This window comes from Brachypodium distachyon, chromosome 3 (genome assembly GCF_000005505.3).
Source record: "Brachypodium distachyon strain Bd21 chromosome 3, Brachypodium_distachyon_v3.0, whole genome shotgun sequence".
NCBI lineage: Eukaryota > Viridiplantae > Streptophyta > Magnoliopsida > Poales > Poaceae > Brachypodium > Brachypodium distachyon.
Genome location: NC_016133.3, coordinates 59,164,598 through 59,188,931, shown reverse-complemented (window position 1 = coordinate 59,188,931; position 24,334 = coordinate 59,164,598). Strand labels below are relative to the sequence as shown.

The 24,334-nt window shown below is 46.8% G+C and overlaps 4 protein-coding genes, 1 long non-coding RNA gene and 2 other non-coding genes across 9 annotated transcripts; 3 read left to right on the top strand and 4 right to left on the bottom strand.

Moving 5' to 3' along the window:
* Nucleotides 1–31: 31 nt before the first annotated feature.
* On the bottom strand, nucleotides 32–1,543 carry LOC100843276 (pentatricopeptide repeat-containing protein At3g62890). The gene has a single exon (XM_003573109.4). It carries the CDS (start codon nucleotides 1,541–1,543, stop codon nucleotides 32–34), a length of 1,512 nt encoding a protein of 503 aa, XP_003573157.1.
* Nucleotides 1,544–1,729: 186 nt separating this feature from the next.
* LOC100829908 (probable ubiquitin-like-specific protease 2A) lies at nucleotides 1,730–11,959 on the bottom strand. 3 transcript variants are annotated; one of them, XM_010237876.3, is made up of 16 exons: nucleotides 11,308–11,959; nucleotides 10,764–10,928; nucleotides 10,588–10,660; nucleotides 10,440–10,489; nucleotides 9,658–9,864; nucleotides 9,522–9,579; nucleotides 8,047–8,152; nucleotides 7,410–7,490; nucleotides 6,941–7,069; nucleotides 6,016–6,216; nucleotides 5,882–5,937; nucleotides 5,707–5,800; nucleotides 5,216–5,306; nucleotides 4,110–4,229; nucleotides 3,140–3,490; nucleotides 1,730–3,033 (listed from the first exon to the last, which is right to left on the bottom strand). In XM_010237876.3, exons 1-16 carry the CDS (start codon nucleotides 11,308–11,310, stop codon nucleotides 2,005–2,007), a joined length of 2,814 nt encoding a protein of 937 aa, XP_010236178.1. In that variant the 5' UTR covers nucleotides 11,311–11,959; the 3' UTR covers nucleotides 1,730–2,004. The 3 variants fall into 3 exon arrangements, with proteins under 3 accessions (XP_010236178.1, XP_010236177.1, XP_010236179.1); XM_010237875.3 differs by lacking the exon at nucleotides 11,308–11,959 and having other exon boundaries at nucleotides 10,764–10,952; XM_010237877.3 differs by lacking the exon at nucleotides 11,308–11,959 and having other exon boundaries at nucleotides 7,410–7,478; nucleotides 10,764–10,952.
* Nucleotides 11,960–14,089: 2,130 nt separating this feature from the next.
* Nucleotides 14,090–14,819, bottom strand: LOC112271790. The gene is made up of 2 exons (XR_002965217.1): nucleotides 14,734–14,819; nucleotides 14,090–14,602 (listed from the first exon to the last, which is right to left on the bottom strand). It is a non-coding gene; the product is annotated as an uncharacterized LOC112271790 (long non-coding RNA).
* LOC100830212 lies at nucleotides 14,776–16,640 on the top strand. Its single transcript, XM_003570675.3, has 4 exons — nucleotides 14,776–14,978; nucleotides 15,572–15,909; nucleotides 16,008–16,142; nucleotides 16,248–16,640. Exons 2-4 carry the CDS (start codon nucleotides 15,658–15,660, stop codon nucleotides 16,509–16,511), a joined length of 651 nt encoding a protein of 216 aa, XP_003570723.1. The 5' UTR covers nucleotides 14,776–14,978; nucleotides 15,572–15,657; the 3' UTR covers nucleotides 16,512–16,640.
* Nucleotides 15,205–15,276, bottom strand: TRNAP-AGG. Its single transcript has one exon. It is a non-coding gene; the product is annotated as a tRNA-Pro (tRNA).
* A 33-nt stretch (nucleotides 16,641–16,673) lies between the features above and the next one.
* Nucleotides 16,674–18,367, top strand: LOC100829601 (pentatricopeptide repeat-containing protein At1g61870, mitochondrial). The gene has a single exon (XM_003570673.4). The coding sequence runs from the start codon at nucleotides 16,820–16,822 to the stop codon at nucleotides 18,089–18,091; it is 1,272 nt and encodes a 423-aa protein (XP_003570721.1). The 5' UTR covers nucleotides 16,674–16,819; the 3' UTR covers nucleotides 18,092–18,367.
* Nucleotides 18,368–20,729: 2,362 nt separating this feature from the next.
* On the top strand, nucleotides 20,730–21,222 carry LOC104583884. Its single transcript, XR_002965692.1, has 2 exons — nucleotides 20,730–20,872; nucleotides 20,956–21,222. It is a non-coding gene; the product is annotated as an uncharacterized LOC104583884 (transcript).
* The last annotated feature ends 3,112 nt before the right edge of the window (nucleotides 21,223–24,334 follow it).

Sequence of the window (24,334 nt, the reverse complement as noted above, 5' to 3'; positions counted from 1 at the left end):
GGGGCTCAAGCAAAGCGGCTGATGGGAGCAATCAAGCAAACTCCTGGAGATAATAATTACAGTCATGGCCGAGCAGCCTGAGCTGCCCATCGAGCTCTCGGACGACCGGTGCGATCCACGGGTCATGCGAGCCGGCGACGAACTCGTGGGCGACGCCGTCCACCTCGACCATGCTGCAGCCGGGCACTTTGGCCACCTTCTTCTCCTCCATGGCCGTCCTGACCTTCACCACGTCCTCCCATTTACTGGAGCACGCGTACATGTTGGACAGCTGCACGTGGACTCCGCTGTGGTCGAGCCCCAGCTCCGCCAGCCACTCCACCACCTGCTTCCCAACCTCCACGCCGTCGACGCCGCCGTGCACCCAGCACGCGTTCAGCAGCGCGCCGAGCACGTACGAGTCGGGCCTCATCGGCATCCCCCGCACCACGTCCACGGCTTCTGAGAGCAGCCCGGCGCGGCCGAGCACGTCCACCAGGCTCCCGTAATGCTCCACGCCGGGATCCATGCCGTAGACGGCGGACATGCTACGGAACATCTCCTTGGCCCGGCCGACGAGCCCCCCGGTGCGGGCGCAGGCGCTGAGCAAGCAGATGAATGTCACCTCGTTGGGCCGCACCCCTCGGCCCTGCTGCATCCGGTCAAACACCTCGATGGCCTCCCGGCACCGGCCGTGGTCCGACAGCGCCGAGATCATGGCCGTGTAAGCAAACACGTCGCGGTCGCGCTCCGGCATCCCCGCAAAGACCTGCCTGGCCGCGTCCAGGCTCCCGCACTTGCCGTACATGTCGACGAGCGCCGTGGCCACGACGCCGTCCACCTCTCTCCTCCCGGCAACGAGAGCGTGCAGCCACCTCCCTTGCTCCAGCGCCCCGAGCGCGCCGCACGCGGCCAGCGCGCCGACGACGGCCGCCCTGTTGGGCCGGACCCGGGCCCTGAGCATCTCGTCGAACACCTCGATCGCGTCCGCGAAGCCGCCCGCACCGACGTGGGCGCTGAGCATGGCGCTCCAGGCGACGGGCGTCCGGTGCGGCATCTCGTCGAATAGGGCGCGCGCATCGTGGAGGCTCCCCGCCCTGGCGTAGCCGGTGAGTAGCGAGGTCCAGGAGCAGGCGTCCCTGCTGCGGCTGCTGCCGTCGAACACCTGGCGCGCGTGGCGGAGGAGGCCGTGGGAGGCGTAGGCGTGGATGAGGCCGTTGGCGACGTAGACGTGCGCGTCCCAGCCGAAGACGGCGGCGAGCGCGTGGAGCGTGCACACGAGCCGCCGCGGCGCCGCAGCCGCGTCAGCAGGAAGAGCGGCGGCGGCGGTGAGGAGGAAGGAGAAGGTGTAGTTGTTGGGGAGGAAGGCGTGTGGGAGGAGGATGCGGCGGAGGCGGGGGAAGAGGCGGAGAGGCGAGGGGGCTGCGCGGAGGAGATTGTTGGGGAGGAAGCGGTCGGCGAGGAGCGAGGATGTGAGCAGCTGGGCGTGGAGCTGCCGGAGCTGGGAGCCGGTGAGCGACGGCTGCCACACCAGAAGCCGCAGCGCGCCATGACCACAACACATATCCCCTTTGCCAATTTTGAATCAGTGTCTGTCTCTCGGTGCTTACGTACTTCAATTTAACATATTTTAGTACATAGATACGTCCATTTTAAACAAATTTATGTCATTTAATTGCGATTATATGCTGCGTGAATGTCATTATGCGTTTTAACTTTAACAAACGACGACGACGACTCAACAAAGTTCTTTCCAAGTGCAAAAAAAGGAACTCCTGTGCGGTGTACAGAAATCAATGTACATAAATTGCTGGTCAAAGTTAAATTTCGGGATGTAGCCAAGATTGATACGGAGTACTACCCAGATATCCCTCACAAGAATAACATACAGAAGCTGTGACACGGGAGGTTAAAATCATCACCATATTGCAAAAGACCACAAGATAAAACTAGTCAGCCATTCCAAATTCCTAATCTATAAACACGGAGGATTGATGGAGGAGGAGCTTCCGGTGCGTCGCTAATCTACTCTTCCGGCGCCGAAACCTTGCGGCGTTTGTAGTAATGCTCTTGCAGCTTTGCTTCGCCGCACTCTTCTGCTGCTGCTGCATCATCCTGTGAGCACTTGTCGGGAAGAGCTCTTTTAGTAGCGTCTGAAGGTTTGCTACTGCTGCTGCCCTCGGCAACAACAGTTTCATCCCCTGCACTGGAGGTGCCGCTACCAAGATGTAGCTTCTCAGTGGCGGCGCTGCGGGGCGCATCATCTTCACAAGGAGGAACTGCTGCCAAGTTATCGCGAGCGTTGTCCTCGCCGTCTGCGCAAGCTTCGTTGGTCCCGTTTCTGCTGTCAGTATTCCTCCCCTCTTTCGGCTCGGATGAAACATGCTGCTCATTCACAGCTGCGCTGGTTTCGTTGGTGTCATCTTCTTTCGTAGCATCTTCTGCCCTGACATCCACACGAGTATCTTCATGTTTCGTGTCCTCAGATTCGGCAACAATATTCGTTTCAGCAGAATGCACATCAACGTCTTTGCTCATTTCACCTTCCGCAACTGAACCCATGTCATCTCTGCTGCCATTCTCGACTTCAGCAATGTTTATTTGCTCAGAATCCCCGTTTATATCACCGGTCGCAACACAATCCATGACATCAGGAAGATCACATCTGCCATGCTCAGCTTCGCCTCCGGTGCTTTCTGCATCAGGTCCAGTGTCATCTTTGCTGGCATCAAGCATCATGAAAGAATCCATATCTTGGGAATCATCACAATCATCCTCAACTTCACTTCCGTTTGCCTCTAAAGAAAGTTCTTTGGAGTCCATAACACCAAGCACATTAACTTCTGCCTGGCTGGAATTTTTTTGGTTATTATGCAAAGAATCGAGAACAGATTCCTCATAAGTGTCCTTGTCTTTTACCACACAACCATCACCCTCTAACGCTTCAGCACATGATCTCAGATCAAGTTGACTATCCAAATCTGCAAGAAGTGACTTATTTTTCGCACCCGGGCTTGGCAGGCAGACGACACTATCACTGTCTGGTGGACATACCTACCAAAAACAATGGAAAACCAGTTCCAACATGGCATTAGAAAACAAGCTCAAGAAAAGTTAATAACTACCAATCAATTGTTATATCAATTAGCTAACGATATACCAGCATATTTTGTACAGCAAACATTGCAACCTCTCCAGTCTCCAAAATGCTTCCTGAAAGAGGTAGACCCCTTTCAGAATCATTCAAGCAGATGGATGTGGATTGTGGACATGTTTCAGGAATTTGGCAAACTGTGTCGGGTTCACCAACAGAGCACCCCAGAGCAGGGAACTCTCTAGCTCCTTCCTGTTCAGTATGTTCACTTCTTTGATGTCTTTCATTAAGCTGCTCGAGACCACAGGCTAGTTTTGGAAAATTTGGAGAAGGTTCTGTCACTAGCTCATGGATTAACTTTCGTATCAGTGAGCGCTTCAGAGAAGCTTCAGCGGGTACAAACCAATCATCACTGAGCTGAAGAGTAACATCAATCAAAAAAATGTGATTAAAAAACAGAATGAAATGGCTGAGCAAAAGATTACTCACCCAAACAAAAAATACAGGTAATTAAAACTTCAATATACTGATGAGTGCTGTTAAATTTTTACTCAAAAAGGCTACAGGAGTAATAGTTTCACAGAACACCTGCTGCTCCAACCGGAAGGAATTTTTTTGTATCAAAACTGAGAATTATTCACACTATATCAATCCCCATCATATAATGAAGAAATCAGCCCCAACCACCCACAATTTCATAAGGGGGGAAATGCCACATCCGTGTTATAAGTTTTAAATTTGACATCCCCACAACTGTACTTTGAGCTGGTGTAAATGCCACCGATACATTACATTTTGATGTGATTTCATTAACAATTTACCAGACAGTATCTAAGAGATGTGTGCACATCTGAATTATAGTTTGAATAAAATAATCTATGATGGTACGAAAAAATAAACTCACTGCATGGCATTCACTATAACAAAAAAGTAAACATTTTAAAGGGGGCAATAAACTTTACATCGTGCTAATGAAATTGGGGACTGAAATGCAATGGCATTAAAAAGTAAGAAAATTAATTAGATTAGAACTCACAAAGCTTGAGTGTACATCAATCTTTAACGGGTTGAAGCTACTGGGAACATCCATCAGAAAGAGTTCCACATAATGGAGAAGGAACAGGCCACAGTCAAATGAATTATCTTGCTGAGGGAGCTGGAATGCAAATAGAACACAACTATATTACAATTAAAATAATACAAAGAAATATATTAAAAAGTAAAATGTTTGTTGTCATTAACGCAGAAGGGTTTGTTGGGCAGGCTGCCATAATTTGATAATGAATGTTACTATTAACATGCTCATTCAAGAATGCCACTGGATAAATTGTCGACACGCCCAGACTAAAATCAATCTAGTCTGGCACATAAGGTTGAAATGGCTTCCCTAGTTAGCACAATTCCAGGCACGTGGCCTGACCAGCTTCATATGAATCCCACATGCTACAACTCTAACCTAGATGAACCTGGATGCATGCCAGACCCAAATCTAACCAAATGAGTGCACAGAAAAAAAAATGGTAAATCACAAATTATTGATGCAATTTTTCATCTTAAAGAAATCAGTTTTCCTGCTTACCTAGTATAGTTTAAACCTAACTGTAGTATTTGGCCCTCTGATAAAAAAACTAAAATAGTCAAATAATTAACTGATTCTAAAGTTGGCATACCTATAACATGCTATGTCTAGGACAAATGGTTACTGGTTTTCTGTTCTATATGTTTCAAAATGAAATACAAGAAATTTATTATGTTCTCTAGGAATTTATGTGATAAGATATGCATTTGTAGAGAACGTGCTGATAACAATTACCACCTCCAGTTTAAGGCACGCACGTGTTCCAAGATCTTCGATTTAACTAACAAAAAAATATTATATTATACAAATAATATATCATTAGATTCGAAGTCAAATGAACTTTTCAGTTATATAACTTGCATTTTGCTAGTTAAATTGATGATCTTGGAACACGGTGTGCTTCATAAATCCAGACGGAGGTAGTATTGCACTCTACCAAGCTCAAAAGGGATCTCAGTTATCAAAACTAATATAAGATAAAAAATTGCATCAAACATAAAAATACCCGAGAACAATTTTCCTGAGGCATATGGGACTGATAGTAAAAGCTCATGTTCACAAACCTCAAGGGAGACAAATCTCAGGTTTAAGAATTTGTCTGAAATATCTAATGCTGATTCAGGGTGCCTTTCCTTCCACTCTTCCCATAGATAGCTGCACCAGAAAGAGTCAATTCAGCAGATATCGATCACGGAGTGACTCTGAAGTGAAAAGATACAGGCATAATTGAGTGTAAAAAATACAACAGAAATTAGATAAGATTGATTATTTCCAGTTACTACCCACATCCAAAATGTAGTAGATGTTTCACACATCAATACGGTCTCCAATATGCACATTTGACCATTAGCTAATCCAAAAAAAAGTATTAACAATTAAATAATTACTTGAAAGTGCTTTTGGTAACTATTCTGACCATTTTTTTATCTGACAAATCTAAATATTTCTGTGTATATTAATGGTCGAAGTTTTAGAAGTTTGACAACGAACTTTAAAATACAACTAATTTACAGAAAAGCAGCAAAACATACCACTCTTCCATAAATGGATTTACCTTTGAACAATGTCCTTCAGTCCACTATGACTATCTTTAAGAGAATCCATGTGTAATATACATGGAACTTTACCAGGTACCTTGGTTTCATCATCTGAGGCAAAATAATAAGAAAAGTAAAAGCACTAATCCATAAAATGTTAAAAAGTTCTCCGACTTCAATTTATGTGCATACCCTCATATGTTGCCACTTCTCCAGGATGACAAATCACAATTAAGCTCCAATGCAAGCTGCAATGCAGACACATATATATATCAGTGCATAAATATTATCACTGTTCAATAAAAAAAGTTGTCACAAGTTCTTACTTGAAGTTCACTGGAATAAATAGAAAATCCTTCGCAAATATGTCTATTTTGCGGGTCCATTTGCGAACACGTAAAAATGCTGTTCTACCTTCTGGAGCTCTCCCTTGATCTTTGTCAAGATCCTTCAGCTTGCGAAAAAAGAAGCTATTAAAGAAGTGGAACCTGCGCTTTACAGTTGTTTCGATTCTTGTGCTTAAGTATCTGCAGACACAAATCAAAGATTACTTGTAAATTTAAATAAGTAGGATGCATCCTGGAAAACTGTGAAGCTAACAGGGGGAAAATAATGAATGTGGACTCTATTTAATTATCTTGGTAACAGTTCAAATAGATATTGACAACAATAACTGTACTGCAATGCTATTCGAAAAAATCACTGTTCATGGACTTGATGCACGGAACAGAAACATGAACACAGCCATGTGGTCATTACAGCATTCACGGGATTGTGAAGTTTTGGTCTGAGATAATAATTGCCTGGTACGAACATCCCAGAACCTGGGTACATACGATCATGTTTTTGAATAAGATAGAAAATCACATCTGTAAGTTGTCAACCTTCAAAAAATCATACATGTAAGGTATGTATAGAAGACTATTCCTGTGAATTTCAGTATAAAAAATATGACCATTAGCAAGCTGTGCAAAATAGCAAGGCTCGAGACATTCAGCTGTTCATAGTGAAAAACTGCTTTATTAAGTAACCTTTAAAACTAAAAGAACAATTCTTATCATAAACTATAGAAAAAATAGAAGTATAACTGCATCTAGCGAGTGCAGGTGATCAGAATATCAGATGTCTCAAATATTACACTAGCAGTCGTACCCATAATGTAATAAGAGTGTAGGATAGCATCATTAATAGACAACTAATGCAAAGACAAAGGATGCTCATGCAGACAGACATGAAAAAGGTTCAGCCTACTTGATATAGAAGTCAATTATTGTGTCATTGACGAATGTTTCAGGAAGAAGCAGCTCAACATCTCTGCTGCTAATGGAAACAGCATCTGGCTCTCCTTTAGGATAGATAATGTCTTCAAAGTCTGAAGTGCTGAAACGATGAAAACAAATAACAGAACAAGTTTAAGCGTAACCACGAAGAAATGCAAAATTAGTTGTACCCTCCAAGTGCATAGTTGCTTCAATAGTACGACAGTCACAGAAACAATTTTTTTTTCAGGAAATAGACCACCGGATCATCGTACGTAAACTAACAAGATGTATAAAAACATGCAGAGAATCATTCACAAGTATAACATTGTCCGTACAATGACAGAAGCAATATGCGGTGCCCTAGTGTCCATCAATTCTTCTAGATAGTTCATATTATTCAAAAAGAGGTAAAGATCAGCAGATGACATACTGGTATAAGTTTCGTAAGCGTAACATACCCAAAAAAGTATTGCTTAGGGTAAAATAAACTGGGTTCAATGCTCCAACTCTCCGGTGCAAAATCCTCGCTGATAGATATGCTAACACGTAAGATAAGTGTTAGAGAAGCAATAACATCATCACTAAAGATTGTGCATATATTTTGTAACTCAGAGCAAACTTCACTTTACAAGTATAAAAAGATACAGTTACAGCAAAATTATCCAACTACAGAATCCAGCACAAATGAGATGGATAAGAATTTTCCTTCGATATTCAGCATAACTATCCCTGATCCCTCCATTATAATCTAGTATACATCAAGTAATCCGAACCCCAGAACAATAGAATAATGCATCCATAACCAAACCTATATTCAAAATACCTGCATTTATAGTATGCTTAATCGGGCCAATCCTTGAATAAAGAATAGGATATCATAATAATTTAACTATTTCAAATCCTGATTTAAGATGTGGAGTCCCATCCATCAGTATAAGCAAAACATAATCCTTCGCCATATCTGGTAGTTATCACTTCATAAATATGGGCGAACCCCAAACCCAAACTATGTTCTGATAACTAATTTGATTGACTGAAATCAACACAACATACAACAGCGAAAGGGCAAGAGCAAAATATCAGCTCGAATCTTACGATGGAGTGTTCCAAATCTCTTGGTATCGTGATGCAAGATGCCAAATCTTTTCTTGCTTCCGTGGCCAGTGTGGATCTGTAAGACAAAATTCCACCCTGACAGGACCTATAGAATAAAGAAGACAAGCAAATTAGTTTGACACAAGCAAACAGCAAAGGAATATCTCAATCTAGTTGTGAACAGGGTTTCTTTGACCAGTGTGGATCTGCAAGACAAAATTCCACTCTAACAGGACTAATTAATAGTTTGTTAACTTATTAGTTCATTCATGCATTTATGTTTGCATAAGATGAGACCAAACATATGTTTAGGTGCATGCAACAACAAGACACCAAGTTGAAATCAAATCTCATTAGTACAAATAAACCTTATATAGAAAGCAGAAACATAAAGCTTACAGTACTTACTATTCAACCGGTAATATTTCAGCTGAGCTAACAATAAGGATGTGAAAAATGAATGAACCGAATGAATGGAAAATAAACTCAGTTTCAGATTTGGTTTACATCCCATTTGTTCAGGAGCCCACGCCTACTATTTTGGCTCCAGAGTTACTAGGTCAACCCGATAGAAGTGAAGACAGAAGAGGACAGAACCTCTGGACCATATAGGCCAAATCCAGCTGACCCTCTATAAGCAAAAACCAAACTAGCGCATAGCACACGATTGGAACTCCCATTGTGTTGCGGAGGCTGAGGAGCGGAGGACACAGTGGCACATAGGAGCTGCAAGGGCGTGTGGCCCGTGTCAATGACCAGTGCCCCGGCATCCACACGTGGACAACCCAGCAGAGATGTGGACACCAAGCCAGAATCAAAAGGGAGGCTTGCTATGGTCATCCCATACTTATACTACTTGCTTTTCCTAGAGATGAGCACCTTAGTCATGGAGTCTGCTTTAGAGTCTGTTTTTTTGTCAACTTCCTTTGTTAGCGCTGGACCCATGATCTGTTGATTTTGTTACTGGTGGAAGTTCAAGCAGACCCAACCGCAATGTTTGGCACTGGGACATGGGAGCAGTCCGCCTGCGCAGCCCTTCGCCTTCCTACTTAGAAGTACTATACTCACTAAATCAAACTTTTGACGCTGCCAAACCAGTGGGCTAATTTTCAAATCATACTATTTCCTATATAACATTTTGTACCAATGACAGAAGAAGAAAAAAATACTGACTGAGCTCCACTAATGTCTTGTGGATTTGTAATTATATAGAACAGCAGAAGCCAATCAAACAAACTGGATGCAATTTAACTTTTTCTGCAAAGAGCAAAAGACCTGCAAAACTAAAAATCCAATCGGCACCAAAATACACCCAATAAAACAAAAGGGCCTTATTTCCTGCCTTGCATGCATCATACATGACAACTAGATGTCATTAGCCTTGGAACACAGGGAAAGCATATAGAATCTGGAGTACAATATCTTGATCACATATTCTATATGAATACATAAATATCACTGCCCAGCATAATTACCTGAATTTGTGGCTTTTGCACTGGATCCAACAAGGAGAGTTATAAAGGCAGATTCCACCTGATTTGAAGGGTAAACTGATATTAAGCTATACAAAATAAGCAGGAAAGTACCAACAAATTACAAAGAACTACTTACACTCGCAGTCCATTTACAACCGATGCTAACGATGTCACAAACATCCCAACATAGACTTGTCATCATCTCATCATCTTCACATGAAGCCATATCAAAATGTTCAATCTTGAACCCTTCTGATGAAAAAGTTAGGTGAGGCAGAAGATGCAAGGCTGAGTCGCAAAATGCAAAATCAGGATTAAGCACAACAGGTCCTTCTTTGTCAACCTACAAATACAGAAGAAAAAAAAGAGGTAATAAAGTTCCGAACTTAAGAAATGATGTCCAAAGTATTGTCAAATAAAAAAAGTTGGTGAACATTAAACAGCAGCCTACAAAATTATGAATCGCCCCAACAGTTTGGGATAATCTCTATGGGAAGGCAAATAACATCCAATTAGCTTATTATGACTGGAGAACGCATATGTCAGAAACTTTACACAAAAAAAAAGAACCAAAAGGACTTAATTCAAACTTAAACATGTTGCCAACAAAAAATTGCATGTCATAAAACTCTGCGCCTGCTCATAATTCATAAAAGAGAGAGAGGGCAGCACATAGAATTTGATCCATTCCAACATTACAGATAGGAGTTTTGCAAGCAGAACATACTACAAGATGACACTTAAATCATGTCAGTAGGTCAATAGCTAGCTGTAAGCCTGTAACTGAACATGTAAAAGTTCTGCTATGGTATCTCAGTTTTTCTGATAAATAATTTTCTCCAAATGTCTCAACTCACTTCTAAAACCAATGTTCAACGATAAAAATACAGTTTAATATAAGGTGAGTAGGAGACATACCATTTCATGCAAAGCATTGGAGATATTCTGCAAATCTTGTTGTATGTAACCTGAAATTGCACAACAAATGATTAACAGATTCTGACAGAGTATAGTGTCCTCCAAACATTAGCTATTACAAAGAAGTTTACCATACTACGACTCATACCGTAATTACTGGTAGATGAAGTTTCAGGGCTAGATGACAAGCTTCCTTCCTCCTCCGAATCGGCAATTATTTCCTGATATAAGCAAACGATGTACAATTAACTGAAAAGATCATTGAACAGAAATGGAATAGTTGCATAGACTGATGAATTTAACTATATGTATATGTTGCTGAACCTTGGGGAGTTGCGTACTGCCAAACTCATCTTCTTCCACAGCCTGAATTCCTGACATCATCCCTGTATGTTGATATCCATCAAAGCTAGCATCGGAATTGCTGCAACCACTGTACATTGCCGGAGTTGCCATCACCACTTCGACGGTTGTTTCATGGGATGAATCCTGGTTCATTTTTAGTACACCTTTAGTATCACACGAGACAACGCATAAAAACCAGAGACCTCGGGCGGATTCATCTGTCACTTGCGATCCTAATACAGACCGCCTACTAAACTCATCCACAATAAGCATTAATCAGTGGAGTCAGTTGGGGCCAAAAAAGAAACAGACGAGTGATAGTAACTAGAACATAATATTCAATGGTTCAATTACTTAAGGTAATGGAATACGTAGCAAAAGACAATGTATGGCATGATAAATGATAAATAAAAAATGGTAGCAAATCAAAGGATTAAGTGATCCGAGGCCCCCATGATGACATCTTCACAAATTCTATATTGAAAGAAAGCACCAATTCATCATATGAAGAGCAGCTAACTACCATTGGGGGCTGAGTCGGGGAGGGAGACGGTGAGTAGGCGACGGCAGGAGTGCTGGCCGGCGACGGCGAGGCGTAACCCTAGCACAGCGTGCGGGGAGTGGGCTAGGCCTAGACGGGGAGAGGGGAAGGTCCTGCCTCTGGGCCGCCGGCGGCAGCGGGTGACAGGCCAGCGGCAACAGACCACCGTGTCTCTCGCAGTCGCAGTCCCCCGATTGGACGAGTCTCTCCCGTCTCCAGCTCTCGAACCAGCAGCACGAACGGCGGCGTGGGGATGAATCCGGCGGCGGCAGGTGGACGAATACGTGGCGGCTCGGCTTGGGGACGAAGGCGGCGGCCAGGGAACGAATCCGAGGGTACGAGGAGAGGTACTCCAGCCCGGGCGGGATCTCGGCGGGGAATGGGAGAGGCACGAGGACGTGGCGGCGCCCTGGCCGGAGCGGTCGGTGCGGGAGCCCACGAGGCAGGGCCGCGGGCGCCACGAAACAGGAGGGAGGCGGAGGCGGTTATCCAGGAGAAGGTGGCGGCGTCATGGCTTCGCGGAGGACGGCGCGGCAGGGATTCGTGGGACGGTGGCGGCTCCGGCTTGGGATAGAACCCTAATCGCCGCTGGAGGAGAGGAGGAGAGGAGACTGGAGGAGCCGACGAGGAATCGCGAGGGGTTCGGGGGAGAAAAGAACACCGAACCGGTACGTACCCGCGATGGCATGTTGTCCGTAAATAGAGTCCCTTTTTTGGGGCAAACAAAGTTTGGATTTTTCAGAAGCCCAATAAGTTACCTTGGACCAGCTTTTACGAAGGATTTCAGACGTTGGGTTGCTCATTGAAACGGCTTGCAATCGAGTTCTTCTCCGCTTGATCTGTTGTGGACTTAAAAGCTGGTTTAGAAGCTGAAAAGAACATGGGTCTAGCTAGCTGCAGAGGCCAAGCACTTACACATAAGCACGTAACACAACAATGGCGAAGCTTATCAAGGCCAGCAGCACCGTGTTTCTCCTGATCATCATCGTCTGTCATCCTCGGCATGAATTCGGCGAAGGCTCGACTCCCCGAGGACGACGAGGGGGAGGGGGGGGGGCTTGGCCGCCGATCAGCGAAGCGGCGAAGAAGATCTGCCCCCCTCCTTTCCCCTACTACTTCATGTGCTACAGGTTCCTGGCGAACGTGAGCGGCGTCCCTGACAAGAGCGCGCTGACGACGCTTGCCGTGGCAGGCCTAGAGGCAGAGGCCAACAAGGAAGGCGGGAACATTGAGCACGAGCTGAAAGACATGCCCGACAAGTATGGCTCCGAGGCGAACTGCATAAAGACCTGCCAGGGCTTCATCCTGGACATTGGGTCCAAGGCCAAGGAGCTGGCGGCCGCTTCTGACTTCACCGGGACCTCTTCTGGTCCTGGAGGGGCATCCGGATCCCAGGCCTGGGACCTCTGCTGCCACAACAAGTGCCGCCCAAACGACAGCGGCTACAGGCCGCTCGACATCCAGATGGCTGTCCCCGCCGCCTACGGCCTCGTCGGCTTAACCCTCAACAACACGTACAACATTCCCCATTAACTCATCCATTTAATTTGCTATCCATCCATTTGGCATTTGCCTTGCCTAGTAGATCAATCCATCCATCAGCCAATTATATTTGTTTAGCTGGCCGGATTCAGAAATAAAGTTGATTCTTCCTTTTTCTTTTTTGAGAATTAATCGGAAATAAAGTTTTTTTTGTTGAGTATCAACTGTAATTTTATTCAAACTCGACATCTCTAACAGTGCTTTGGATAAAGAATCTAAAAAAATACAAAGTGGTATCAGTCTTCGCAACATCAAGTACCACCAAAGTTTTCGTAAGGATCAGAGGAAGTCATGCCGAGGTCAATGGGGGCCTCAGCGGCCCTCACGGGTGCTCGTAGTAGTGCCGGTCATCGAAGTTTGGTCTCCGGTGGTCGCCGTTGTGGAGGGAGATTTCCAGGTCCCCCCAAGGCTCTAATGCAAGCTTTCCTTCATGGGCTTGGGTACGTGGGTCGGGCCAATTACGAAAGAAAGCCCACCCCAGCCCAAAACCCAAGGAGGCGCCATCCAGATCTCTAGGACAGGAACCGGAGCAGATCGAGAAGCTTGAGGACCATGAGCACTGGGTCCTGTTTGTTCGGGCTTCAGCTTCAGCTTTTGGTGCTTCTAACTCTCTGAAAAGCACTTCTCCCGTTTACACATAAAGTTGAGAAACATGTCTGGAGGTGCAGTGCTTTTTAGAGGGATAGAAGCAACAAAAGCTGAAGTAGAAGCCTAAACAAACAGAGACTTCCTCCTCAAATCGATCCCACTAACTTCCTTCATGTTTCTTTTGTCTAGCTACCATCTCCACTAGTTACACTTACTTTGGGTCACCGCTTCTAGTCGCCAGAAATCGTCCATCATGCTAATTAAACAAATTCAGTATCTTGTTCTGCTTACGCTTGAGCAACAGCCTGCCTATAACAACAGCTCTGCACTGCAATGTATATAATCATCTAATACTGACCAAGCACCTAGCTGCTCTGCTCTGTTGTTACATACGGTCTGGCCTGAGGAGCGTCGCTGATGAGGTTCAGTCACTCATAAATTGGCATCATGTAAAACTCTTAAGAAAAACGACAATCCAGTATCTCTGTTCTACTTACTCTTGCCTTCATCTGGAAACAATTTAATTTGTTCTCCATCACCAGATAGTTGCCACTAGTGCTGCTGCTACTACCCACAAGACTGGATGTGCAACTTCACACCAGCACGGCAACTCTACTGGAGGAAAAGGTGCAGGTTTATCAAGAGGCCATTTGGTACATTTAAGTAAAAATCCAGTCGTTTCAGAGTATGTTCATGCCCGAACAACTATTTGTGCTACTGTCAGTGGCCAACTGGCCATGCATTGGAGTGTGCATCCCTTACTGACATGAAACCCGGAGTTGCCCAATGGCCTACCATTGCTTCCCCGGAGCTCAAACAACTGTATGTGCTACAAGGAAGGGAGAAATCTGTGGCGTGTTTCTGTATATATGTATATCTGTCTTTGTATGTAACCGTGGTGTAAAGGCTGGTGTACCGTTGAGATGTCATCCATGGTGCTTCATTAGCTAGCATGTAAGCCTGAATTGCTCAGCTCCTTCCTAGCTTTGTCCAACCGTGCTTCCTCTTCAGAGTTTCTTCTTCCATTCCTCCTTTCGTTCTTGCTTGCTTGCTTGCAGGACTGTGCAAGTATGTAGTGTCGTGTAAGGCAGCAGTGGTTGATTGATCTGTTCGTCTCAAGTTGCTCAAAAAACAGCACGCATGCAATCTGTTTGAAAAAAAAAGAGAGAGAGGAGAAAATTCACAAGTATAATCGCAATTCGTTAGAGAACAAATAAAATGGCGGAACTGATTTCCCTTGTTTTTATGGTGGAGAAGAAAAGAAAAGAAAAGAAAAACCTTCTCCTTTCGTCCTGTCTGCCCGAGTGGGTTGCCTGCTACCACACATGTTTCTCTCCCAGCAGCCTCCTGCCAGAGAAATTATAACCTCTCTTTCCAGTTTTCCTTTTGGGTTCCATGAGAAGCATCATCGTCGTCCAAGCAGTTCCCTTCTCCTTCTCCTTTTTCCTTTTCCCCATAAGCGAGAGAGCTTCTGAGCTTCAAGCCGGGGGGGATCTCAGCTTCTGACCTTCCAAGTGCGCCAGGTAATTAATTAGCTTGCCAACTAGTACCAGTATTATTTTTCTCTTCTCTCTTGGCGAAAGAGGAGGAGGATTTTCCGTGTGTGGAGAATAGAGTAATCGCAGTGGACTGGATCTGCGAGTTTAGGCTTTCTTGGTTCCATGGGAAATTCAGCAATCCGTCAGGTACAAATTTAGGAGGGGTGTTTAGTTACTAGAAGAACAAGAAAGCACAAAAAAAATCATTATGGGGGCATTCCGAGAATTGAACTCGGGACCTCTCGCACCCTAAGCGAGAATCATACCACTAGACCAAATGCCCGCTGTTTGCTCCATAATTTCTCTTCCCTTTGGTATTTCAGTCACCACCACAAATAGTAGTTCTTCAGAGAAAATTAAGCAGTGGTGACGACCAAATTCAGTTACTTTCTACTTCTTCAGAGAAACGATATGGTTCGATCAAGCATTACTTTCCCCCCGTATTCCTGACTTGATAGATAAATGCATCAATTGCTCATCACGGTTTCTGTATAGCATATGCCATTAGCTGATTAGCAGCCTGCCTACTCGGTTTGATGAGGACATGAATCTATTTTGCTGTTCGTTCCATTGTGCAGACAGAGCACAACACGGCTAGTGGAGCAAGGAAGGAAGGTCCCTAGTCTAGTCTCATCGATCCATCTAATCCAAACCAGATCAATCCATGATGAATGTGCTGTCTAGCGGCCACCCCCAAAACCTGCAGCTGCTGCGGGTCAACCACGACGGAATTTCACCCAGAGGCAGGCCACCCAGAAAATGCCTAGCTCTACCACCTGTTGTTGATCATCAACTCCGCCAGAGAGGCCGAGCTGTGGCCGTCAGATCCGCCATCGACGGCGGTGCTGGTGGAACATCGAGCAGCGGCAAAGACGACGAAGAAGAAGAAGAGAAGCGAAGAAGAAAGGAGCAAGAGGTTTGCATTTGATTTCAGTTGTGAAAATCTATTTTCCTTGGCTCACACATGTGTTATGTGTTAAGTCTGAAGCTGGGCACGCCTCGTCTGCTATACAGGGAATGACCTCCAACAGGGATGAGCTGGAGAGACTGGTGGGTGGGGCCGAGGACGACATGTTCAGTGGCCTCGACCTCGCCAACCTCATCAGGAAGAAGTATGGCAGGTCCTACGACGTCACGCTCATCCGGAAGGTTGCTTACTTACCCACTTCGTGCCTCCTCCTCCTCCTGTGATGAATCAAATTCAAAATTCATTCGTGCGGTTTGAATCGAACGACATTCGAACTGAATTTTCAGGAGTTCATGGGGCGGAACCTGCTGGCCATGAACGTGATGTGGAAGTACAGGGAGCAGCGGTCGTTCCCGCTGACGGAGGAGGAGTACCTGCTCCGGCTGGACGACGTGGCCACCTCGCTCCGGTGTTGGGGCGCCGTCGCCCACGTCCGGAACTCGCTCGACAGGTCCAAGGACAGGCCCCGCATCGGCAAGGCTGTCAGCATCTTTATCGACATGGACGACACCGGCACCGGAGCCCGCTCCAATGAGTGGATCTACAAGTAGCCTTCGAACCATATTCAAACCAAAACCATATTCTTGCCACAAAACATTCCATGATCTACATGTAGCTGACTAATCATTGTGAGATATGTATAGACTGATTATATGCAAACTGAGTGGCATTTTCTGATTGGATGTTGTGTTGGATCCGGCTGGGGAGAGGGAGAGGGCAGCAGCCGTCGGATCACAAAGTGAAGGGACCAGATCTTCTCCTTTTACACCAAGCTTAAACCTCACTCCCTCCTGATATCTCGTCCCCTCCAGACTCCGAAGCCGCCGCCGCCGCCCTCTCTCTTTTCCTTCCGTCCCCAATGGCCGCCGCCGCCGCCCTCCGCCGGACGCTCGCGCCGGCCCCGGCTCTCCTCCTCCGCCGCCAGGTCCTCTTGCGCCTCCTATCCACCCAACCCCAGCAGCCCCAACCCGCCGCCGCCACCAGTCCGGCCGAGCTCGTACGCATCAAGAACTCCATCCGCAGCGCCGCCACGGGCCCCGACGACCTGGCCACCCTCTTCCTCAGGGCGCTCCCCAACCAGGCCTTCCTCGGCGACCGCCCCATCTTCTCCCTCGCCGTCACCCGCCTCGCCTCCGCCGGCCGCCGCGACCTCGTCTTCTCCATCCTCTCCTCCTCCCTCACGGCCCTCCCGGCGCCGCACCCCTCCGAGGGCTTCCTCATCCGCCTCATCTCCCTCTACGCCGCCGCCGGGATGCCCCAGCACTCCCTCTCCACCTTCCGCCTCGTCAAGCCGGCCACCGACCGGGTCTTCTCCGCGCTCCTCGCCGCCTACCACGACACGGCGCAGCACGACCTCGCCGTCACGGCCTTCCGCGACCTCCCCGCCGAGCTCTCCTTCCAGCCGGGGGTCGTCTCCCACAACGTCCTTCTCAAGTCCATGGTCGCCACGGGCGACGTCGCCGGCGCCCGCCAGGTGTTCGACGAAATGGCTGACAAGGCCGGCGTGCAGCCGGACATTGTCTCCTGCAACGAGGTCCTCAGGGGCTACCTCAAAACAGCTGACTACGCCGCGTTCGACCAGTTGTTCAAGGAGATCGCTGGCGGCAAGAGGCGGCTCAAGCCCAACGTCACGACCTACAACCTCCGGATGGCTGCGCTGTGTGCCAAAGGGAGGAGCTTCGAGGCCGAGGAGTTGCTGGACGTCATGGGCGCAAACGGCGTCCCGCCCAACCGCGAGAGCTTCAACACCGTCATCGGGGGCCTCTGCAAGGAAGGGGAGGTGGGCGCTGCTGCGGCGCTGTTCAAGAGGATGCCCGAGGTGCCAAGGCCGAACGGGAAAGGCGTGTCGCCCAATTTCGAGACCTACATCATGCTGCTCGAGGCGCTGGTCGAGAAGCGCGTGTTTAGCCCCGCGCTGGAGGTGTGCAAGGAGTGCCTGGCCAACAAGTGGGCGCCGCCGTTCCAGGCCGTCAAAGGTTTGATTCAAGGGCTGGTGAAGAGCAGGAAGGTGAAGCAAGCAAAGGAGCTCGGCATGGCGATGAGGAAGGCCACAAAGGGCGATGCCAAAGCGGAGTGGGAGAATGTCGAGTCTGCTATATTTCCACAGGGGCTTGCTGATAGCACGGCGTAATCCACACGTCGCGTAAGCGGATAAGTCGTCGCTTTTTGCTTGAAATCTATTAATTAACATTCGTATGTCTTCGCCATTTGCTTGTGGCCAAACTCTTACCACTCCTTTTGCTTCAGCACACAAGATGTTTTCTCTCTCATAAATTGTATTTGCATTTTTCAAGTAATGATAGGTCTACTGTCGCTTCTGGGATGTTTACATGCTATGCTAGATCATGTAACTTGAGTTGCCAGTTTATCTGTCTCACTTGAATGATGCAATTCTTAGCTTGTTCTCTGTCGGTATGCAGCTTTACATGCTCTGTACTTTGTGAAATCAGGGGAGGGATGGGAAATGTCTTGTCGCACCTGGGTGCGGTTGCACATTGAATCTCATCCACGAAGCTAGCTTTGAGATTCGAAGACAGCAAGTTATGCCTTTGTATTTGAGGAATGAGAAATGCAGCAGCTCTGTGTACCTACCTCTTATTTGTCTAGCCTGTAATATAAATGTTGAATGTAGTGTGCATGCCTCTTGTTTTCAGCTCACCCTGTGTTCGGATCTTGGGACACACTAATAAGATGCTGGATGCTGTGAGTTTTGTAGGTGACTAGCTAGGTGGTCTTAAAAAAAAAGGAGCAGCTAGGTGGTCAGCCGGTCAGACAGCAGGGCAGCAGCAGAATTATTCTTCGCACAAATGGGATCCTTTCCTTGTTGCTCTTTGGCAGCGAGCAGCACCATTGAAGTGTCTTGATTAATTGTACTTTTCTGGTGTGGAACAACCAGATCTTGCTCATATCATAATCCTTGACTATAGTTTTTTCGTCTATATCATATCGCTATATGCAAAGCTGACAATTGATGGTTATTTTTTCAATGTTACAGCATATTCTTGGTGTGGGACCGCCTATTTTGCAACATACAATTCAAATGAGAATATGAATTCAAATTTGAATATTTCAAAATATAGCGTGCACGAATTGATTCCGCTGGGTATCCATTGCCTTGACACTAGTTGATTCCCCGAGCGTTGCTGCGGGAACTTTAGATATGGTTCTCAGCGAAAAACAAACGAGAATATAGAACACTTTAAGAATTGTTTTCGATGCAGATGACGGAATTTTCACTGGATTTGGTCACTTTAGACATCGTGTATATACAGGTAGCCTAGTTGTCTACTAACTTGAGTTCAGGTAATATACTAAATCCTAACTTGATATTATTTTTTTGAGCGGATCGCATCCAAATAAAATTATCAACGGCCAGGTAGGTGTCTCTCGTGCTGGGCGCTGTCCAAGCCCAAGGCCCAACCGTCCTGATAAGTGCTAACAGACTAATATAGACAGGCCTAGGTACTTTTTCTTTCTTTCTACAAACTTGGTCAAATTTAAAAAGTAATAAACAAACTAGATTTACTAGCAAAACAATATACTACATGCTTGATTACAGGGCCAAATTAACGAATACTCTTAATTGGATGTACTTGTGTCAGTTGGATCATCGTCATCGTCATTATCTTCTTCCTCTTCCTCTTCTTCGAGGTCGAGGTCGAGGCCGAGAAGCACCTCGCCGTCGTCGTGGTCCTCATCGGCGACTGTCAAGGACCTCCGCGTCTTGATATCCCTGACCAGTCTCTCGCACTCCTTGGTGGCCCACTCGTTCATCTCCTCTTGGCGAGCCAGGTAGTCGTCGTCCACCTCCACGTAGCCCTTCTCGGCGAGCTCCCGGCGGATCTCCGCCTGCCGCACCTCGATCTCGTCGTCGGTCTGCCGGCACACCTCCACCAGCTCCAAGTGCTCCCGCCGCCTCTCCTCGATCTCCTCCGCCGTGTAGCGGCTGGCGAGGCTGCCCAGGTCGTCGTCGTCGGGGATCGGCTCCATACGCAGGGCCAGGATGAAGTTGATGTCCTCCTCCGGCATCCGCATCTTGCCTTTCGCTGCTGGCGCCGCCGCTGCCTTCTCCTCTTGGTTGCCTGCAGGGGCCATGGCGGTTGCCTCCATCGAGATCGCAATCTATCTAATTATATACTACTCCTAGAGGAGGAGAGATTGAGAGAACCCCATAGGCTGGCTTCTCTGCTGCGGTCGGAATCGAATCCTGCTCCCTAACCGAAATCGACCGGCTTCTCTTCGTCGAGTCCTTGACGGACTGGGCATTGTTTTTTTGTCGTGCTCACTTCTCAGCCCCTCTGAACCTTATCTCTCTTCTCGTGCGTCTCCCTCCCCCATTGGAGCCCCGCACGCCTCCTTCCTCCTTGCCGCCGCCGGGGCGCCTCCTCCCCCACCACCTCCGGCGCGACCTGGCTCCACGCCCACCCCCGCCGCTGCCGGAGCGCCCCAACCTCGTAGAAGCGATTGGAGTTGAGGTGGAGGAAGGCGAGGTCGGGGAGGGAGGAAACCGGCCAGATCGGCGCGGTTGAGGTCGAGGCCGACGAAGACGAGCGGCGCGCCGAGGATGGTGCCAGATCGGCGCGGTTGAGGTTGAGCGTCGAACAACCTCCCGGCGTGACGGAGGCGGCCTGGCGGTTCCGGCCCTTGCCGCGCCTGCAGTAGGCCGCGAAGCCCTCCCCTGCTTCCTCCGCCACCTCCTCCATCGTCCTATCCGCATGAGCAACAACAGTGCCAGTGGTGGTGGGGCGGCTGGAACCAGGAGAGGAAGAAGAGGGTCCATACTCCGCAACATCTGCTCCTACCTTACTGATCCCTTCGTCATCTTCCGGCTACAAGGTCCTCAAGGAAGAGGTGCACGACTCCACCCTGATCTTGTTGGATGTAACCGTCGCTGGCAATGGATGTAACATTGGTAAGTTTTCATATGCTACTTTTATCTGTGGAAATATGGCGTGTCGCCCAATTTTGAGACCTACATCATGCTGCTCGATGGAGGTGTGCAAGGAGTGCCTAGCCAACGACTGGGCGCCGCTATTCCAGGCCGTCAAAGGTTTGATTCAAGGGCTGGTGAAGAGCAGGAAGGTGAAGCCAGCAAAGGAGCTCGGCATGGCGATGAGGAAGGCCACAAAGGGCGATGCCAAAGCGGAGTGGGAGAATGTCGAGTCTGCTATATTTCCACAAGGGCTTGCTGATAGCACGGCGTAATCCACACGTCGCGTAAGCGGATAAGTCGTCGCTTTTTGCTTGAAATCTATTAATTAACATTCCTGTGTCTTCGCCATTTGCTTGTGGCCAAACTCTAGCACTCCTTTTGCTTGACAAGCCTCTCGCCCTCCTTGATGGCCCACTCGTTCATCTCCTCCTGGCGAGCCAGGTAGTCGCCGTCCACCTCCACGTAGCCCACCTACAATACTGCTCGAGACTCGAGAGAAGAAGCAAGACAGGAAGAGCATGTGCAGCCTGTGAAGATAACAAAGAAAGGGAGGAGATGAGGCGTTGCGAGAGGCTGAGGCTCCTGAGGACTAACTGAAAAACCAAGCAGCTTCAACAACCCAAGCTGATACTAATAATAAAGAACAATAATCCCAAACAATATGCTCGACTTCTCCAAACCCTAGTGTCTCCTCCGCCGGCAGTGGTGGCGGCAAAGGTTCGGAGAGGAAGGCTTAGGCGTGACGCGGCCGTAATTGCCCATACCCGACCAATCATCATCATATGGGAAAAAATTTCTGCATCTATAGCCGACGAGTTTACATGGATATGTTAAGGCAACGGGTACCCAACAACATCATTAATCAACCCCCCGTGCACACTATATTTTGACGTACTCCCTCCGATCCTAAATTCTTGATGTTGTTTTAGTTTAAATTTGAACTAAAACAATGACAACAATTTAGGATAGGACGAACATATTGCAAAATAGGCTAACACTCCCACACCAAGAATATGCTGTAACATTTATCTACCGAAAAAAGAACAGCAACAGCTTTGCATATTGCGATATGCTATAGACCACAAAACTACAATTAGGCATCATTTGTTCCACACCAGAAATGTACAATGGTGTTGCTAGCAACACGGATGATCCCAGCTGGCCAAAGAATATTCATGACATCCCTTCAGAAGAACTGAAAATAATGTTAACGCATTTAGAATGGCATTTCAAAATTTGGCAGCAGGACTGTTATATAATCCAGACGGAGCTATACAAGAACCTACATGTATAATAGATATGGAGCTGTACAGTAGCACATACTACTCTGATTGTTCAGTACAAACTACATACTGCTACAGTATTACTGCTAACATGTATTCAATACAAAACAATATGTTTACGTGTGCATATTACCCTGGAGCTGCACAGAGCGATATTTGTTGCCAGTACAGAGCAATGCTCATAGCATAAGGAGTAAATATCCCCAAAGATCGAAGTGTAAGTATACATCTTAACTATTCAAAATGAACTTGAAGCCAAATCATGCTGAGCCATTATTCTAGCCCCAGGAAAGTTAAGCATCTAATGACGAATCTAATTGGGTACTTCCTCCATTCCAAAACACAACTCATATAGATTTTTCTCATTTGTTTCAAAACACACCTCATTTTTCTCTTGTTACCCGCACCCGGCCAATAACTACTCACATCCATTTATTATTAATCCAATATGAGTGGTCAGGTATTAGAAACGAGAGCTGCCTTGGTCCAAGTACACAAATCTACATGAGTTGTGTTTTGAAACGGAGGGAGTACCATATATAATAGTGATCCTAGGAACTTCTGGACACCTAGGGAGCAGCTCGATGAATTACCAAATATCTACTGAGGAATCTAGTTGGGTACATATGTACCAGTTGTGCTAATAGTGATCGTAGAACTTCTAATGCTATAGTATGGCTTTTTTTTTGCGCACTAATTCTGTAGTATGGTTAATTCTGCCTTGTTGGTACTGATCTGAGAACATCAGAACCTGATCTTTCTCAGGGTTCTATAATGTTCTACTCCCTCCGTCCCAAAATAAGTGTCTCAAATTTGTCTACATATGGACGTATCTATATACTTAAATACGTTTAGATACATGTACTATTTCGACGCTTAATTTGGGGCGGAGGGAGTAAATAGCTGACACTGTTGACAACTGTAGACTTGATAGATTTGTTTCTCACCAAAGAAGAACCGGAACAAGAACAACACATGGGAGATAGCCAGTACTACCACATACTACTCTGATTGTTCAGTACAAACTACAATACTACATACTACTACATGTGAGGATTCAGTACATAGCAATATGTTTACTTTTGCATATTACCTTGGAGTTGCACAGAGCAATATTCTTTTCCAATACAAAGCAATATGCTCATGCTCATAGCATAAGGAGTAAATAACCCCAAGGATCCATGTGTAAGTATACGCATTAACTATACGAAATGAACTTGAAGCCAAACCATGCTGAGCAATTATGCTAACCAACAAACTTGATGAGACTTGACACAAGTAATAGGCGGCAACGACTCCTGCAAGAAAATAGAAATAGCATGAACAACTTTTACACTAACAGAAGTACACACGAACTGACCTAATACAAATCAGGTCCACATGGTAGTCTGCTTCCACGTTTGAAGCTATATCTAATAGAAAAGACAGAAACTAATTATTCTTGGGGAACTAGAATGATAATTCATTGCTATTGTTATAAAACAAATCCACCATTTTCGCCGTTCTGAACATAATCCTATTGTCAACTACAGAAAAAATTGATCTATTGTCTGTAACACCAATTAATGTCCACGTGAATCTATCATCGATATTATGATTTCACTGTCTCTGTACCATCAGTCGTTGAATTGATATGATGATTATCCGATGCTAGTAAGAAGTGAATCTCATCCATAATAACGCAGAGATCGAGAAGGCGCACTAGTGGATCTGTTTCTGCTGCATGTCTGCAACGACTGCCACACCTTACCACTTCCAGATTCGAAAGGATGACAAAGAACTCACCATCGATCGTCGGGTCGCTAGGCCAGGATGTGCGCCGCTCGAGATTCCGGGCTCCTTCGCCGGATCGGGCGTCAGGATAACCAGCTGATGTAGACCTTCCCAGGACGCCGAAAGGCTATGGCTTTGGGGTTGGGAAGGCGTCATCGGCGGACGGCGAAGACTGTGGCGGCGGGAAGGAAGCTGGGGTGGCGGTGGGAGGAAGGCAGGATCGGAGGAGGCGAGGAGCCGGATTTTAGATCGGGGTGCCAGAAGGATTGGAAGGGTGACAATAAGCTGGTTGGTGGGATTAGGGTTGGGAATTAGGATTAGAATAGGTGGCCATCGGGCTCGGGCCCAACAAAGAGCCCCGAAGCTCGGCTGTTCAGGCCCGATA

Bases quoted from the DNA above. Each gene is read 5' to 3' on its own strand.
- LOC100829601 (XM_003570673.4), top strand. From the start codon at position 16,820: ATGGCCGCCGCCGCCGCCCTCCGCCGGACGCTCGCGCCGGCCCCGGCT.
- LOC100829908 (XM_010237875.3), bottom strand. From the start codon at position 10,937: ATGAACCAGGATTCATCCCATGAAACAACCGTCGAAGTGGTGATGGCA. The intron at 7,491-8,046 runs GTAAGATTCGAG...CTTACGTGTTAG, and splicing joins GAGATTTGGAACACTCCATC to CATATCTATCAGCGAGGATT. The intron at 3,491-4,109 runs GTGAGTTCTAAT...GTTACTCTTCAG, and splicing joins TTGATGTACACTCAAGCTTT to CTCAGTGATGATTGGTTTGT.
- LOC100843276 (XM_003573109.4), bottom strand. From the start codon at position 1,543: ATGTGTTGTGGTCATGGCGCGCTGCGGCTTCTGGTGTGGCAGCCGTCG.
- LOC100830212 (XM_003570675.3), top strand. From the start codon at position 15,658: ATGATGAATGTGCTGTCTAGCGGCCACCCCCAAAACCTGCAGCTGCTG. The intron at 15,910-16,007 runs GTTTGCATTTGA...TCTGCTATACAG, and splicing joins GAAGAAGAAAGGAGCAAGAG to GGAATGACCTCCAACAGGGA. The intron at 16,143-16,247 runs GTTGCTTACTTA...CTGAATTTTCAG, and splicing joins ACGTCACGCTCATCCGGAAG to GAGTTCATGGGGCGGAACCT.